Below are 16,426 nucleotides of genomic sequence, written 5' to 3'. Positions count from 1 at the left end.
GAGTAGGCAGGGTGGTGGTGCATGGCAATACGTGTCAAAAGATGGCTTCTCAAATTGGAGAAAAGGACAAGGAGAAAGGGGGTGCAAGGGAGTGCTCTCGAGCTGTTAAAACTCCTTTACCTGAATTAGTTGGAGCTGTTGTGTCAAGCCCCTGCACGTTGGAAAGGGAGGAACAAATGACCCTTTTTGAGATAAAACAGGAATTGAAATGTGTGAAGGGTGAACTTAGTAATCTGAAGAATGCTATTGAAGCGCTGGTAGGAAATGTGGACTTAGGCCTAGGAGTGGGCTTGGGTCATTAGGGTGCTGGGTTAAGGCTGAAAGCCAAGATGGGCCTGGGCCGGTCACGGCGTCATGCCAGGCCCAACCCAAGTGGAGGTGGTGCCTCAAGAGGGCTAGGCCTTCTCCTGTGAAGGGCTCGAAAGCCACTGGGCCGTGTGGGCTACTAGCCCAACAACATCAACGAAAATTTCCGTTGACAACCATCGACGGCTCGGCACCGTCATCCTCAGGGACTGCTTCCGGTGATATCTGCGGAGAAAACTTAGTGCCGGAAGTGTTCTTGTTTACAGAGGAAGGTGCGTATCAGACATGTATGTCATCGGGAGGTTCCTCGTCTCTTGGGGTGGCATAGAAGGGTGCGATGGACCCCTTTGGGTTGCCTCTACTCATCACAACGGCAATAACGATGTCGCCAGCGTTTGTGGAAGTTACGATCCCTCACGAAGCTTCAGAGGAGGTTACTGGTTTCTCATCGGAAGGATCATTGTCTTGTGAGGTGGCATAGAAGGGTGCGACGGTCCCCTCTGGGTTGCCTCTAGCCATCTCGATGGCGCTAACGTCGTTGCCGGCGTCTGTGGAAGCTACTATTCCGCAAGAGGTTACAGAGAAGAGGATGAGTGAGCTGTTGGGTGGGTCGAAACATTGTGAAAAATCACAGAACTTGACGGAGCTACCGTGAAACCCATGTTGGAGGACCATCACAGTGTAGGTAGATTGGGTAATCCAGAGGATAGTGCAATGGAAGGTACTCTGGTAGTTTGTGAGTCTACAAATGGAGTGGAGATGATGATTGAAGGAGGGGAGGATGCAGTGAGGGGCAGGTGCCTTGTTGAGGGGATAGAACCCACTCATTTGAACTCTTTTCATCCAAGGGTCTTAGGTTGGGTAATTCGAAAAGCCATGGAAATCAAACATATTGTTGGGATTACATGCGTGGTTTTGAAGATGAATTTTTGACGTTACTCACAGCTGTTGAAACTGCAAATACACCAACTAAAGCTGGTCCCTCATAGGCTTTGGAAAAAAAAAGAGAGAGAACTCAAGAGGCTTATGTGGGATATGAACGATAAGGGAGGGGAGCGAAGTTCTTGTCGCGGGCGTGGGAAGGGAAGGGCATCGATGGTTTTGTTATAAAGCCAAAAATTATATCTTGGAATGTAAAGGGGTTGAACGAGCAGGCCAAACAACTCCTAGTCAGAAACTTACTCCGACAATGGTAGGGTGATATCATTTGCTTGCAAGAGACCAAACTAGACCTAATTACAAGGCAAATAATTCGTAGTTTGTGGAGAGGGCATCATGTTGGGTGGTCGTATCTACCTTCCAAAGGTGCCTCGGGTGGTGTTCTTATCATGTTCGATAAAAGAGTGGTGGAAAGAGTAGAGGAATGTGTGGGTGAATTCACTGTGGCGTGCTCCTTTGTAAATGTAGAAGATGGGTTTCGTTGGGCATTTGCAGGTGTATACGGTCCTAATATTGACCCATAAAGAAGCTTATTGTGGGAAGAGTTGGCTGGAATCATTAGTTGGTGGGATGTACCAAGTTGTATAGGGGGAGACTTCAATGTATCTTGCTTCCCAAGTGAACGATCAGGTACATCCCACATAACTCCCACTATGAGGGAATTCTCTGATTTTTTTTAGGATAAGAGCTTATGGATATTCCACTAACGGGAGGCTTATATACTTGGTCCAATACTCGAGACCTCCCTTCTTGGTCGAGAATTGATAGATTTTTGTTAACTTCAGAATGAGAATCACACTTTCCTGATGTACTTCAAAATGCTTACCTAGAGTTTGTTCTGACCACTTCCCTATCTTTTTGTATTGTGGAGGCATCCAAGGAGGTAGAAAGTATTTCAAATTTGAAAATATGTGGCTTAAATCTGACGGTTTTGTAGATAGGGTCAGACAATGGTGGTCTTCGTATGAGTTCCAAGGATCTCCAAGCTACATTCTGGCAAGGAAACTAAAAGCGCTAAAATATGATTTGAAGTTATGGAATGAACAAGTGTTTGGCAATATTATATCACAACAACGTTCCCTTACGGAGGAGTTACAGGGCCTGGAGGGAGAGAAGGAGGCAAGAATTCTTAATGAAGCTGAAAAAGTTCACGAGACAGGTAGTTACAGATCTTGAACGAGTGTTACTAATGGAAGAGACCTCTTGGAGACAAAAATCCAGGGCTTTATGGCTTGAGGAGAGAGATAGATGTACAAAGTTCTTTCATAGGGTGGCTAATTCGCGTCGGAGGATCAATGCTACAGATGCTTTGATGGTTGATGGTGTAGTTTTTTCGGATCAGCCAAGTATTGAGGAGCACTTGGTACAGTATTATGAACATCTTCTATCCGAACAACAATCTTGGAGACCGTTAGCAGATGGGTTGATGTTCTCAGTCTTTGACCAACAGTGTGCAGGTTGGATGGAGAGGCCCTTTGAAGAAGAAGTATGCAAAGTTGTCCGTGGTATGGCTAGTGATAAGGCCCTGGGCCCTGATGGTTTTACTATGGGCTTCTTTCAAACCTGTTGGGAGGTGATCAAGGGTGATCTTATGCGGGTTTTTCGAGAGTTCCATTATTATGCTAGTTTCGAAAGAAGCCTCAATGCCACCTTCTTAGCACTCATACCAAAAAAAGTGGGGTCAGTGGATGTTCGTGATTATCATCCTATTAGCCTTGTGACAGGGGTCTATAAGATTCTCTCTAAAGTGCTAGCAAATCGACTGAGTACGGTGATGGAAAAGTTAATTTTGAAACCATGAAATGCATTTGTCAAATGTAGACAAATTCTAGACTCGGTTCTAATTGCAAATGAAGTTTTGGATGGACGTCTCAAATCTCGGGAACCTGGGTTAATCTGCAAATTAGACATGGAAAAAACCTATGATCACGTTAACTGGAAATTTCTGCTCTATTTACTTGCAAGATGCGGTTTTGGAGAGAGATGGATGAAATGGATAGAGTTTTTTATCTCAACAGTTCGATTATCTATTTTGGTGAATGGTTCTCCAACAGGCTTCTAACTCCTTCCGTGGGTTGAGACAGGGAGATCCGCTATCTCAATTACTATTCCTATTCGTCATGGAAGCCCTCAGTAAGATGATTGTAGGGCTTGTGGAAGGTGGTTTTCACCATGGTTTCTCGGTGGGGAATGGTAACTTCGACTCTCTTGATATTTCTCATTTGTTGTTTGCTGATGACACTTATATTCTGTAGAGCAAATCTCGGATATATCCAATCTTTGAGGGCCCTACTTCTTTGCTTCGAAGCGGTTTTGGGCTTGAAAGTTAATTTGTCAAAGTCTAAGATGATGCCAGTGGGGAATGTTCTTGAAGTGGCAGCTCTAGCCTCTCTCTTGGGATGTAAGGTATCCTCTTTACCTCTTCAGTATCTTGGATTACCATTGGGTGCCTCCTTCAAATCAAAGCAGATTTGGAATCCTGTGGTTGAAAAGGTGGAGCGTAGGCTGGCATCTTGGAAGAGGTTGTATTTATCTAAAGGTGGCAGGCTTACATTGATCAAAAGTACTCTCTCTAACCTTCCCACCTACTTTTTGTCTTTGTTCCCACTCCCAGCAAAGATTGCCAACCGTATTGAGAAGTTACATTGTGATTTCTTGTGGAGTGGTTTGGGGGACGAGTTCAAGTTCTATCTGGTCAATTGGAACACGATATGCACTTCAGTTTCTGGGGGTGGATTGGGTATTCATAACTTGACTAAATTCAATTAAACTTTACTGGGTAAATGGTTGTGGCGGTACCAACAAGAAAGGGGGGCTTTGTGGAAGTCGATCATAGATGCATAGGTTGGGGAAGCATGGGGCGGTTGGTGCTCGAAGGAGGTACGTGGTTCGCATGGGGTACGGTTGTGGAAAAAAATTAGGAAGGGTTGGGAGACTTTCAGGAGACATACACATACTAGGGTGGGCGATGGCTCTCGCGTCATATTTTGGTATGATAAATGGTGTGGTGAATGCTGTCTCAAAGACACCTTCCCTGCCATTTTTGAGTTAGCACGAGTAAAGGATGCAGCAATAGTGGACCTTTTGGCTTTTTGTAATGGCTCCCCTCAATGGAACGTGGACTTCATTAGGGCAGCCCACGATTGGGAGATGGAGGTTATTTCAGACTTCTATGCAGCTTTGTATTCAGTACGTATGACCTAGAGTACGATGGATAGGATGTTTTGGAGCCCTTCCAAAAATTGTAGATTCACGGTCCAATCATTTGAAAGAGTTTTATCAAATCAGGGCAGGCTCTCATTCCCATCGAAGAGCATCTAGTAGACCAAAACTTCTTCAAAAACAGCTTTTTTTGTTTGGACAGCAGCTTTGGACAAAATTCTCACCAGAAATAATCTAAGCGTTGATTAATGGTATTAGACTAGTGTTATATGTGTAAGAAAGATGACGAATCTGTTGATCATTTGTTTCTAAATTGTGAGGTGGCCAGGACCTTGTGGGCTGATTTTTTTATAGGACTTGGTTTATCATGGGTTATGCCCGGTAGATTGGTGGACTTTGTAGCATGCTAGAGAGGTCTTTGTGGAAACACACAAGTTGCAGCAATATGGAAAATGGTCCCTATATGTATGTGTTGGTGTATTTGACGGGAGTGAAATGATTGAAGCTTCAAAAACCAACAGAGAGAACAATGGAGGAGCTTAAACTTTTTTTCTTTAAAACATTGTTTTCTTGGGTGGGGGCTATTGTTTGTAATGGACTCAATGTTCATGACTCTTTCTGTTGTACATTATAGATAGGTATTTCACATGCATAGTTCCTGTATACTTGAGCTTTGCCTATTACTATGAATAAAACTTCTTGATTACTTATAAAAAAAAAAAAAAGAAAAGAATCTTTTGTAGGTATTTCGAAATGAATCTTTTCGGTTCTTGTGCTTTCTAAGAAGACCAGAAATAGAGAGTATAAGTGCATGTTTGGCGCGCACATTTTTGGGTCTACAGTAGAGTAATTTTTGGTCTACCATTAAAGCTTTTCCCCAACTTCTTCCCAAAAATACAAACTCCTCATCTCAACATATTTCACTTCATTACTATAAGAACACATCAATTTGAAAAAACTGGTAAACTGGGTTGGCTCCCCCTTTGGGGGTCGATTTGAGCTGCCCACGCTATGTGTGGGAAAAAGACCCTGAATTCATTATATTATAGGAAATGAAAAGGAAAAAGAATCCTCATTTTTGTGTGCAAAGGGTCTTATATGCAACAAATGGTTATGCAAATTGTAAGGGAGTGTAAGAGATAGGTAAGTGAATGATTACAATGACTGAAGTGGAAATGTTGGTGTTGTAATTAAGAAAATAATAAAATTACAGAACCATTAAAGATTGTAAAAACATTAAAGTAATTAGGAAAATGCTGAGGTGGCTCTATGAGAGCAAAATAAATGCTTCAGAAATTATTGTCAAAGTAAGTCAAAAGTATTATGTGAATAGCCGAATGAATGACCTTTGAGTGATCTGTATATTATATATGAACTTTACAAGAGAACTATACATGGAAAGAAACTAATTGCCGAGTGATTCTAGCATTCTAGTCTTATATGAAAACTATATATTTTGTCAATATGCTAACTGTACAAGCCTAAGTAAATGAAGTAAAAGTAAAATAAAGAAAGAAGAATGGAAGGAAAGAAGATTGATTATGTCCATTGACAGCCCCCCTCAGATTGATGCGGGTTGATCAACAAGTATCAATTTGCTACTTAAGAAGCAATGTCGATGGCGAGTGAGAGCTTTGGTGAAGATATCAGCAATTTGTAGTTCAGTGGAGACATGTGGAAGAGTGATAACACGAGCTTCAAATGCTTCACGGATAGAGCGACAGTCGACTTCAATATACTTCGTGCGCTCATGATAGGCAGGATTGGCCTTGATTTGAATAGCACTTGTATTATCAGCATGTAGATGTGTAGGATCAGTCTTAGAAAAATCTAGCTCAGCAAGCAAACCTCGAAGCCAAATAATTTCGGAACAAGCAAGAGACATTGCTCGGTATTCAAATTTTGTAGATGACTTAGAGACTTTGTCTTGCTTCTTACTCTTCCAGGAGATCAATGCATCACCTAATGACACACACCAACCAGTGATGGATCGACGTGTATTAGCACAACAGGCCCAATTAACATCGCTATAAGCAGTAAGACGAGAAGAATTGCCTTCAGGAAAGAATAAGCCATGGGTAGAAGTGCCCTGAACATAACATATGATCCTACGGACAACAGCCAAATGAAGATGACGAGGGTTCTGAAAAAACTGGCTGACTTGCTGTACTGCAAAGGAAATGTCCAGTCTAGTAATGGTGAGATAGACAAGACTACCCACCAACTTCCAGTATAAATTGGGATCAACAAGTAAATCACCCTCCAATTTGCGAAGCTTGACATTCAATTCCATGGGAGTATCAACAGAGGTGGCCTCCTGTAGGCCAGCTGTAGACACCAGGTTACTAGCATACTTATGTTGATTGAGTGAAATACCAGATGGACTATTATGCACCTCAAGATTGAGAAAATATGTGAGAGACTCAAGATCTTTCATATGAAAGGAATCAGAGAGATGAGTCTTGAGCTGGCCAAGTAAAACAGAATCGAAACCAGTAATCACAATATCATCAACGTAAACCAAAATAACAACAATACCCATGTTTGATTTTCGAAGAAACAAGGAAGTGTCATACTTGCTCTGCTTGAATGAGAATTGTAATAAAGTGGTTTGAAATTTATCAAACCAAGCCTTTGGAGCTTGTTTGAGACCATAAAAGGAACGACAAAGCTTACACACTTGTGAAGTCAAAGAAGAAAACAATCCCGGGGGTGGCTTCATATAAATACGCTCTTTAAGATCCCCATGAAGAAACGCATTTTTGACATCCATCTGATGTAGTGGCCAATCATTGGAAGCAGCAAGAGCTAGAATCGTACGAACAGTAGTCAACTTAGCCACAAGAGCAAAGGTCTCTTCATAATTGACACCATATTCCTGATTATTCTCAAGTGCAGCAAGTCGAGCTTTGTAACGATCCAAACTTTCATAAGATCGAACCTTGACTGAGTAAACCCATTTGCAACCCAGAGGAACAATTGTTGGAGGACATGGCTCTATGTCCCAGGTGTGATTGGCCTCTATAGCGGCAATTTCTTCCTGCATAGCTTGTTGCCAACAGTCATGCTTGGCAGCTTGTGAGTAGGATGTGAGAATATCAAAATTGGACAATGCAGCAGTAAGAGCTAAAATAGAATTGCCAGAATTGGAAGAAGTAAACCCATACCTATCCGGGGGTACCAACACTCGAGGAGAGCGACGTACCAAAGGCATTGGAGGTACTATAGCTGACTGGTTCTGGAGCATGGTAGGATCAGATATCTAGTGAGCCATCGGGAGAGAATGTGGGCGATAGCGTCTTGTATACAAAATACCTGGTTTAAAGCGAGAGTTGACTTGATGAAGATCAGAGAACTACTGCTCAAAGGAGGGGAGTACCACAGTAGAAGGAGAGGGCACAAAGGACACAAGAAAGAAATGTTGATTTTCAAAGAAAATAACATTTCTAGAAATGTGTGTACAATGTAATATAGGATTATAACAAACAAATCCCTTTTGACACATTATATCCCAAGAATGCACATCTAACAGATTGAACAGATAATTTATGTCGCTCATGAGGAGGTAAATGAACAAACATACACAGCCAAAAATACGTAGATTATCAAACAGGCGGAAATAGGGAGACTCCATGTGTAAGACTTGGGAAGATAAATGATTAATCAAGTGAGTAGTAGTTTTCAGAGCCTCGACCCAGAACATGGATGGAACAGAGGATTCTAACAAGAGGGTACATACCACATCAAGAAGATGACGATTTTTGTGTTCGGCTACTCCATTCTGTTGGGGAGTAGCAGAACATGAACGTTGATGAATAATACCTTTAGAAGCCAAGAATGCCTGAAACTCAATAGATAAATATTCACCACCAGAATCTGTGTGCAATGTCTTAATAGTTGCAAAAAATTGATTTGCAACATACGCTAAAAACTCAATGAAAGTAGGAAAAACCTCAGATTTAGAGCGAAGAAAATAGACCCAAGTAACTCTGCTATGATCATCAATGAAAGTCACATAATATTTAAATTTTTCATGTGAACTAACCGGGGAAGGTCCCCAAACATCACTATGGATAAGATCAAAGCAGTGAGAAGCTCTACTAGCATGCAAAGGAAAGGGAAGAGTTTTGCTTTTACCAAGTTTGCAAGAATCACACTCAAGAGATAAAGAATAACGTTCTTTATTACCAAGAAAACCAGAGTGCAATACATGCAATAAGATCTGAGTATTGGGATTGGCCTAAACGACGATGCCACACCATACTCAGATTAGGAACATTATTACAAACAAAAGACTTAATAGAGGAAACTGGAGAAAGTGCTGGTACAGGTAAAAATAGTGGAAACAAGCACCTCACTTTAGGTCCCTTCGCGATCGGCTCCCTCGTTACCTGGTCCTGCACAGAACAATCATCACCAGAAAAATTAACAGCACAATTGTTATCAACTAATTGACCAACAGAAATAAGATTTGTGGAAAGCTGAGGAGCAAGAAACACATTAGTAAATTTAGAATAGGCATCTTCGACAATAGCTATGGGCAAAGAACTGCCATTGGCAGTCTGAATGGCAGATTGACCAGCATAGGGCCGAACATGACACAGTGGTGGGAGTATTCGTCATGTGATTAGAAGCCCCCGAGTCTACGTACTAGAGTTTAGTAGAATTTTTACCTTAAAACCCCATTGCAGATAATGCCGAAATTAACATCTTTTGCACCATTTTTGGTGTGCAGTAATTTGCTGCAGGAGGTGCAAGATCAGAGGAAGCACCTGAGGAAGAGCCATGCGCTACAGAAGTTGCAGCGGGAGGAACAATAACAGAAGTCTGAAGTGCTTGGGCCTACCGATTTTGGGGGCAAATACGACATTCTTTGATACTGTGACCCTTCTTCTTGCAATAAGAACAATATTTCTTAGGATAATTGGCAGCAATATGTCCATATTCCTTGCAGCAGGAACACTGCAAATTTTTAGAATTCATAAGTGATCCTTGTCCTTTGGTAGAATAAGCCACAGTTGCCATCCCGGAACTACCATGAGATTGCTCCAGAATAGCTTGAGTACTAGGACGTTCTTCGCGAAGTAACTCACCAAAACAAATATCAAGAGAAGGAACAGGAGATCTGTTCAGTAGAGAGGAGCGAACAGATTCATATTCCGGGCGTAATTTCATAAGAAACTGATCATGCTGGTTAGTCTCGTGAAGAGTCTGAATAGTCGAAAGAGCGGCAACAAGAACATCCGATGTAACCAAATCAGTATATTCATGCGAAAGAGTCAGAAATGCCAAGTAGTAGTCTTGGATGGAATGACTACCATGTTGAAACATGGAAATCGCATGTTCTAACTGAAAGCGACGAGCATCATTAGCTTGATGATAAAACCTTCTTCAAGTAATTCCACATGGATTGAGTGGAGCGATGAGCTCGCAAGTTGGTAACAATATGTGGCTCCACCGAACCAAGGAGCCAAGACATAATCCGAGCATCAAGTACAACCCATGAAGGAGAAGCCCTGAGATCTTTGGATTTGTCAATATTGGATGTTTGGCCGACATCCATGCCATCAATATGACCCCAAAGATCTTTTCCCTTGAGGATAAGTTCAAACTGATATGCTCAAGTAGAGTAATTTGTGCCCGTAAACTTAACACACACAGGTGCAGAGTCCATTACAAATAAATGAATCCCAAGACAAAGCAAAAAGAAACAACAACGGAAATCAACCGAGACCAAAAAATAAAATGAAATTTTCGGAAGTCATGAACCACAATTCAAAGAAGCCAAGAGCCACAAAATATACTGACCAAGCCGAAAAACCAACGTGAGGGTTGCTGCGACAACAGACAAAGAAGACTCGAGAAAACCAGATGTGCCGAAAGTCACCAGAGGGCTGCAACAACAACTACGAACAGACAGAGACGCCGGAAGCACCACTAGAGGGCTGCTCCGACAGTCACCCAACCACTGAAACTGCTGAAAGACCTAGAGAAGGTTGCGCCGACCGCCACTGAAACTCAAAGACACTGGAAATTTGCAGTAGAGAACCACGATTGTCGAAAAACACGAAGAACTGATGTCGGGTTCACCTCAGGAGAAGACAGAGCTTGCCGAAACACCAAGAAAATACTTTGGGTGCACCATAGGACAACCCTGAAGACGCTGACACACGAAATTAAGAGAAAAAAAATTCATGCGGGCAAGAACAACACAGAACACGCTGAAATACGAGACTGAGAAGAAAAAAAATTCAACCGGCTCTTGATACCATGTCAAAGTATTGTGTGAATAGCCGAATGAATGGCCTTTGAATGATCTGTATATTATATATGAACTTTACAAGAGAACTATACGTGGAAAAAAACTAATTGCTGAGTGATTCTAGCATTCTAGCCTCATATGGAAACTATATATTCTGTCAGAATGCTAACTGTACAAGCCTAAGTAAATGAAGTAAAGGTAAAATAAGGAAAGAAGAATAGAAGGAAAGAAGATTGATTAATGGACAGCAAAGACAATTATATGGGCAATAGGTTTTATCTTATCCAAAAAAAAAAAAAAAAAAAAAAAAAAAAGAAAAACGCCTCCAACCTAGTCTCTTGAAGACAAGACGTTCCGCACCCCAAGATGTTAATCTGCCTCGTAAACCTTTAACCCCTATTGTTCCATGGGTGTAACTTTGGCTTCATGGAGACTTGAAAACACCCCTCCACTAGATTCTACCATGACTAGAGCTTCCTTTTTTTGAGTTGTAATTAATGTTACAAGTCAATCAATTAGCTCTTTGCGTCCTTTACTGGCTAATTTCAGCATCAGCTCTGGATAATGGCTACCTTCAATGGCAGCAAACAATGCTATTAGTTCCTTTTCAAGGCCTTCACATAAAGCGCGAACAATGTGTCTAAAGTCTTCATTTTCTGCATTCTCCAAGTTGATGTATCCAGCCCTCTCTTTTCCAGCCTATTCTTTTCTCTGATTTAGGCATGGAACTCCAGCTCTTCTCTGAGAAGGCGTAGGGAAGCAGCCTTAATTCGAGAGAGATTGGCTTTAGTGGTCAGGAGTGTCCCAAGTGACGGTGAAGAGTCTAGCTTGTATTTTAGTGAGTCTTCAAGGGAGGAAAGCTGAGTAATGGGAACAAATTCCTTCCCTTCACTGGACTCATTCCCTGATCCTACTCATTGGCTCCTCTTCCTTCAAAGCCACAAAACCCATTATAAGATTGTCCCCTGCCTCAGTTAGCCCAAATACCACCTCCAACACTCATATCTTGGGCTCTACCGAGGAAGGGAGAGAAAGAGAATGTACTAACTAGGTATCTAGAGTACATACTTGATTAATGGAGCTCTTTACAGTAGAGGCCCTTGGTTTCGTGGATGTCTTCTATGCCACTCATAGAGAGGAGGGAGGTAGGGGACTTAATTACTGGCTAGGACTCTAATTCTTTTGTGTTTTTTTTTTTTCAATTGGCGACTCTAATTTGCTTGGGCTACCGAGGGAAAATTGGAATTTTGGTTTATGGATGGAATGGATACTTTAGACCAGTGATTGCCCTGTGTGGCTTCTTGGCTGAAATTATATTCAATATCTTTTTGGAGTTGTTTTTATGCATAAGGCTCCATAGCATCATATAATGGAGGGTTAGCACTTGGGTATTTTATTTTCATGGAGGGGAAGCAGAAATAAAATTACTTCTTCTGATCAGCTTTGGCCTTAGGGATCTTGCAACTTATTCAAAAGAATGAAGACGAAGAAAAAGAAAAGTGGCATGCAAGATTAATGGGGGGAAAAACTTGCTGGACTATTTAGTTGGTGAAAAAATATTTAGGCTCGGGATAAGTCAATGTCAAGACGTAAACTTAGGGGACGTTTGGACATAGAGATGAGACACATAATTCTCAAAACTTGTCATAATTTCGTTTCCAAGCATCACTCAAACACAAAACACATTTCAATTGCAAATCTTCAACTTTTTTAATGTAATCATTACCGAATCATTTTCCAAATACAAAAACCAACACAATTTTTACGAACTTCAAAACAAAACAAAACAAAAAAAAATCAATACAACTTTTACAAACTTCAAAACAAAAAAAATATTAAAAAAAATATTTAAGTTTGTTTTAACTTTATAATATTTTTATTCAACTTTTTTTCTCTCATTCCCCAAAACCTAATAAAACATATTAACTCAAACTATTTTACTACTATTCACTAAATTCTGAAATACTCCAAGTGTCCAAACGTGTCCTTAGAGTATATGGTTGGGCTATACTCTCCTCTTGGTTTAAATGTGTTCTTTTTTTTTTTCCTCTTTTTTTCCCTGGTTGCACAAGTCTTGCTTTTTATGTACAGGAAACCTTAGCATGTGTAGGAGCTTACTTGTCTATCATGTTTAATGTGAATTCGCCTGCCTATGACAATGTTTGCGAAGTTAAATGAGCACAAGACATTTTTGTATGGCACCACAAGTGTTTCTTTGACTGTTATTGCTTTGTTCTAGCTGTTTATTTATATAGCATGTCTGTTTTTTTTTTTTTTATCAGTGGGGTTTTTGCAAATTCACCATTCTTAATATCAGCAGAGGTTGCCGGTGCATTAGATGCAAGGTAAATTCTCTGAGCTTTTAGCTAATATTTGTCTCGGTATCTTCATTTCAAAGTCTTGTTTTGTTCTGTGCAGGAAAAGTGACGAATACAAAGAGATAAGTGTTCCGGCTGGGAAAACTTATGAGGTTTGTCTTTTACATATGCTCGGAAGATTTATTGCTCATCATTGAAGGTCATATATTTCATAACTATTAATGTACTTTCCTGTGTATTTTATCTGGACCTAAGGCATCCATTTGAGTGATGCACGTTAAATATTATGTGAACTGAGCCTTTGGAACAAACTATACACTTTACCTTGTCCAAAATAATTATGTGTGTGTGTGCGCTGTGTGCACGTGCGTGCGCGCTATCTCTTGCCTTTTGGTTGTTGGTCTTCTCTCTGTTTGGAAATGTTGTGTTGTGCCTCATTCTGGGATTGAGGTGCTGTCCTTGCCAATGGGAAGTTAGGTAGCAGTAGAAGTCTTGTGACCTAGAAAGTTTTGCGACCTAGAAAGTTTTGCCTTTGTGCTTGATGTGCACGTGGTTGGAAAGTAGCAAGAGGGCATTTGAAGGAATGTAAAAGTCCTTTGAGAATTTTATAAGCAATCCTTTTGCATTCTTCAATAATATTTTCGTCTACTCGTTAAAAAAACACAATTATCTATGTAGCTTTTAACAACTTTAAAAATATCCAAACTTTATAAGTTCCATGACATATTTCTAGTAGAAGAAAAGTGTTAAAAAATATCCAAATTAAATCATGTAACTGGGTAGAGTTGTTCATTGTACTATACATAAATTCTAAATATATTGTATATGTAGATGAGTTGTATTAGCTGTATTCTATTAGATGGTATATGCCTTTAAGGATGACCTTGTTTGATAGTTACTAAAACATTTTAGTTGCAACTTGAGAGTGTATCTTTGTTTAGATGTAACGATTCCTGAAACTCAGTTTAAAAAAAAAAGAATAGAATAGTCCTGAAAGCTATCGAGTAAAGAGCTGCCTATTTATGTACTGGACTGTAACTTTTAAACTATACAGCTTTTCTCCTTCTCAGTTGTACCAAGTTTGGTTAGTCCAGTTAGGTACATTTGAAGATGGTAGTTTTGACTCAGTAACATTCTTGCAATTATCCATTTGTTGTTTAATGTCTATCATGGTATTTTATAATTGCATTACCTTTGTAGGTTTCTTTGACAGTGGACTCGATAAACTCATACATTGCTTGGGATTTCTCATTGGTGCAAGGCAAGATGAACATGGTACTTTTCCTAAATGTTAAATCCAGTCCTTACATGACTGGGTCGTTTTCTTTCTTTTGTACAATGTGATACACAATTTGAACTCAGTATTGTTTCCTTTGTTACTCACTCTTGATGCTTCAAATTGATGCAATCAGAGGTGATGGCACTTGGTTCATGCTCCATATATTATGCCCTACTTTTTCTATTTTTTTAGGGTTAAAGACAAAATTAGACCCTGTGGTTTGGCTTAAAGTTACACTTCTCTATGTGCTTTTTATTTAAACTTTGTACCCTGTTGGCTGTCGTTTTAAGATCAATCAAATTGGTCCTTCCATGGTTCCATTAGAAATTCTTTAATAGATTGTTATTTGTATTAACGTTGCATGCCATGTGTCTTGAATCACTGAGAATTTTTGATAGGCGATTGAATTTGATGTCTCAAAATGTAACCCTGCTATCCATCTGTTAATTTTTAATATTATTGAAATTGTATGCTCTCTTTACGGGCAATGCCTGACATGGTAGTTAACAGATCATTCTCCATCACTGTTGAGCTTTGTGTTGTTTTCAGGATATTGGATTCACTGTGGAGTTTACAAATTCTTCTGGGGAAAAAACTGTAAGTTGAATATTATTTTTCTCCCTTGCAATCCTCTTGTTCCTGCTACACTGCAACTCCTGTAGTAGTATTTTTTTTTTTCTCCTTCTGACCGTGATTTTTTTCCTCATGTTTATGATGGGTCATTGGTGGATGTCCCACAGCTGATATTACCTTCCCGGCGTTATGAGTCAGACCAAGTGAGTTTACTATGTGAGAAGTGTTAGGTCTACACAAAAATCTTACATAAAGAAGTTTACATGTTGACGTGACTTAATGTAATACTTGATATCTAATCTACAGTAAAGAGTTTTACAATATGATGGATTACATTAAATCTCGTCAATGTAAACTTTTGTATAAGATTTGTGTGAACCAAATATTTCTCTATTATGTCGCTGCAAATGCTGCTTTGAATGTGGTTTAGTATATACTAATTGTGAATTCTCTCAAATTTCGTGCATATTCTTACAGGGAAACTTCTGCGCATGTATGGTGGGAAACTATAAGTTGATTTGGGACAATTCGTATTCGACCTTTTTTAAGAAGGTATGTGGACCTGTGTTACTGATTTCATTAAATGTTTTTGGTCACCCTACTAGAGTTAATATCATGCATTGCATGGCTGAGTTTTCTGTGGAGGTTTGCACACGCAATATTTTGGACCATTATAATCTCACTGGCATTTGACACATTTCTACCTCTATAAGTCCTTGAACCTTTTTCTTCATCCGTTTAAAGAAATAAATGAATGAATGAGGTTGTTTCTCAATTTGTTTGTTTGTTTTTTTTTTTTGGAAAAAAAATTTTTGGGTAGTGGGGGTGCGGATAGCGAGGTTTAATTTTTTGTCTTGATTTTGCTTCGCCAGTACCTAAAGGGTCCTTTCTTTTTTCTATTGCCTTCTGGTACTCTGATTCCAAAAGGTTGTGTCAATTTGAGCTGGAGGTATCTGATGCATATCTTTTTTTTTTTAAATTGTGAAATATAGGTACTTCGTTATAAGGTGGATTGCATACCTCCAGTTGCAGAGCCAGTGCAGTCTGTAACTGAAGTGGAAGGACGAGAAGATCCCTTCTTGGACGTAGCATAATCCTTGATATTGATGCTTCTTAATGATTTTTCGCATTCATATGTATTATTATTATTATTATTATCATCATCATTTTGTATTTTTTAATTGCATCTCCTGAGGATTGCCATTACTTGCCATCGTCGGGATTTGCTACAGTTGATTGGGAGCAGAATCCTACAAGTGTAACATAATGTGTATCTTGGCAAGGCGTCAAAATTGAAGCTTATTGTAATATCACGACATGTCGATCTAAGAGAGGCCAGTCCATTGCTTGCATCTAATCAACAAATGCCAAAGTAAAAAAAAATTGACCTATATCAATTAAAATATTCAATTAAATAATAGAACTTGTTTGGGAAAAAAATAATAATGGAGAAGGTGACCAATAATAGTGTTGTGCAATTGAATGATTGAAGAGTAAAAAGCATTTGCAAATAGATTAGCTAGGCTCTTCCATTCCCTGTAATCATGATTCATTGAGAAATTCAAGCGTAAATTTGTAAAATATAAT

General features: G+C 39.7%; 1 protein-coding gene across 2 annotated transcripts in view; it reads left to right on the top strand.

The window, feature by feature from the left end:
- Positions 1–16,168, top strand: part of LOC121264800 — a 32,456-nt gene extending 16,288 nt beyond the window's left edge. For both annotated transcript variants that reach the window (XM_041168099.1, XM_041168101.1), the window contains 7 exons: positions 12,952–13,014; positions 13,088–13,139; positions 14,188–14,262; positions 14,816–14,863; positions 15,007–15,042; positions 15,317–15,391; positions 15,832–16,168. In XM_041168099.1, the coding sequence (XP_041024033.1) occupies positions 12,952–13,014; positions 13,088–13,139; positions 14,188–14,262; positions 14,816–14,863; positions 15,007–15,042; positions 15,317–15,391; positions 15,832–15,933 (451 nt within the window). In that variant the 3' untranslated portion in view covers positions 15,934–16,168. The remainder of the gene's footprint in view (positions 1–12,951; positions 13,015–13,087; positions 13,140–14,187; positions 14,263–14,815; positions 14,864–15,006; positions 15,043–15,316; positions 15,392–15,831) is intronic.
- The last annotated feature ends 258 nt before the right edge of the window (positions 16,169–16,426 follow it).

The sequence above is a fragment of the Juglans microcarpa x Juglans regia genome, chromosome 5D, assembly GCF_004785595.1.
Source record: "Juglans microcarpa x Juglans regia isolate MS1-56 chromosome 5D, Jm3101_v1.0, whole genome shotgun sequence".
Taxonomy (NCBI): Eukaryota; Viridiplantae; Streptophyta; class Magnoliopsida; order Fagales; family Juglandaceae; genus Juglans; species Juglans microcarpa x Juglans regia.
This window is presented reverse-complemented; position numbering and strand designations above follow the sequence as displayed.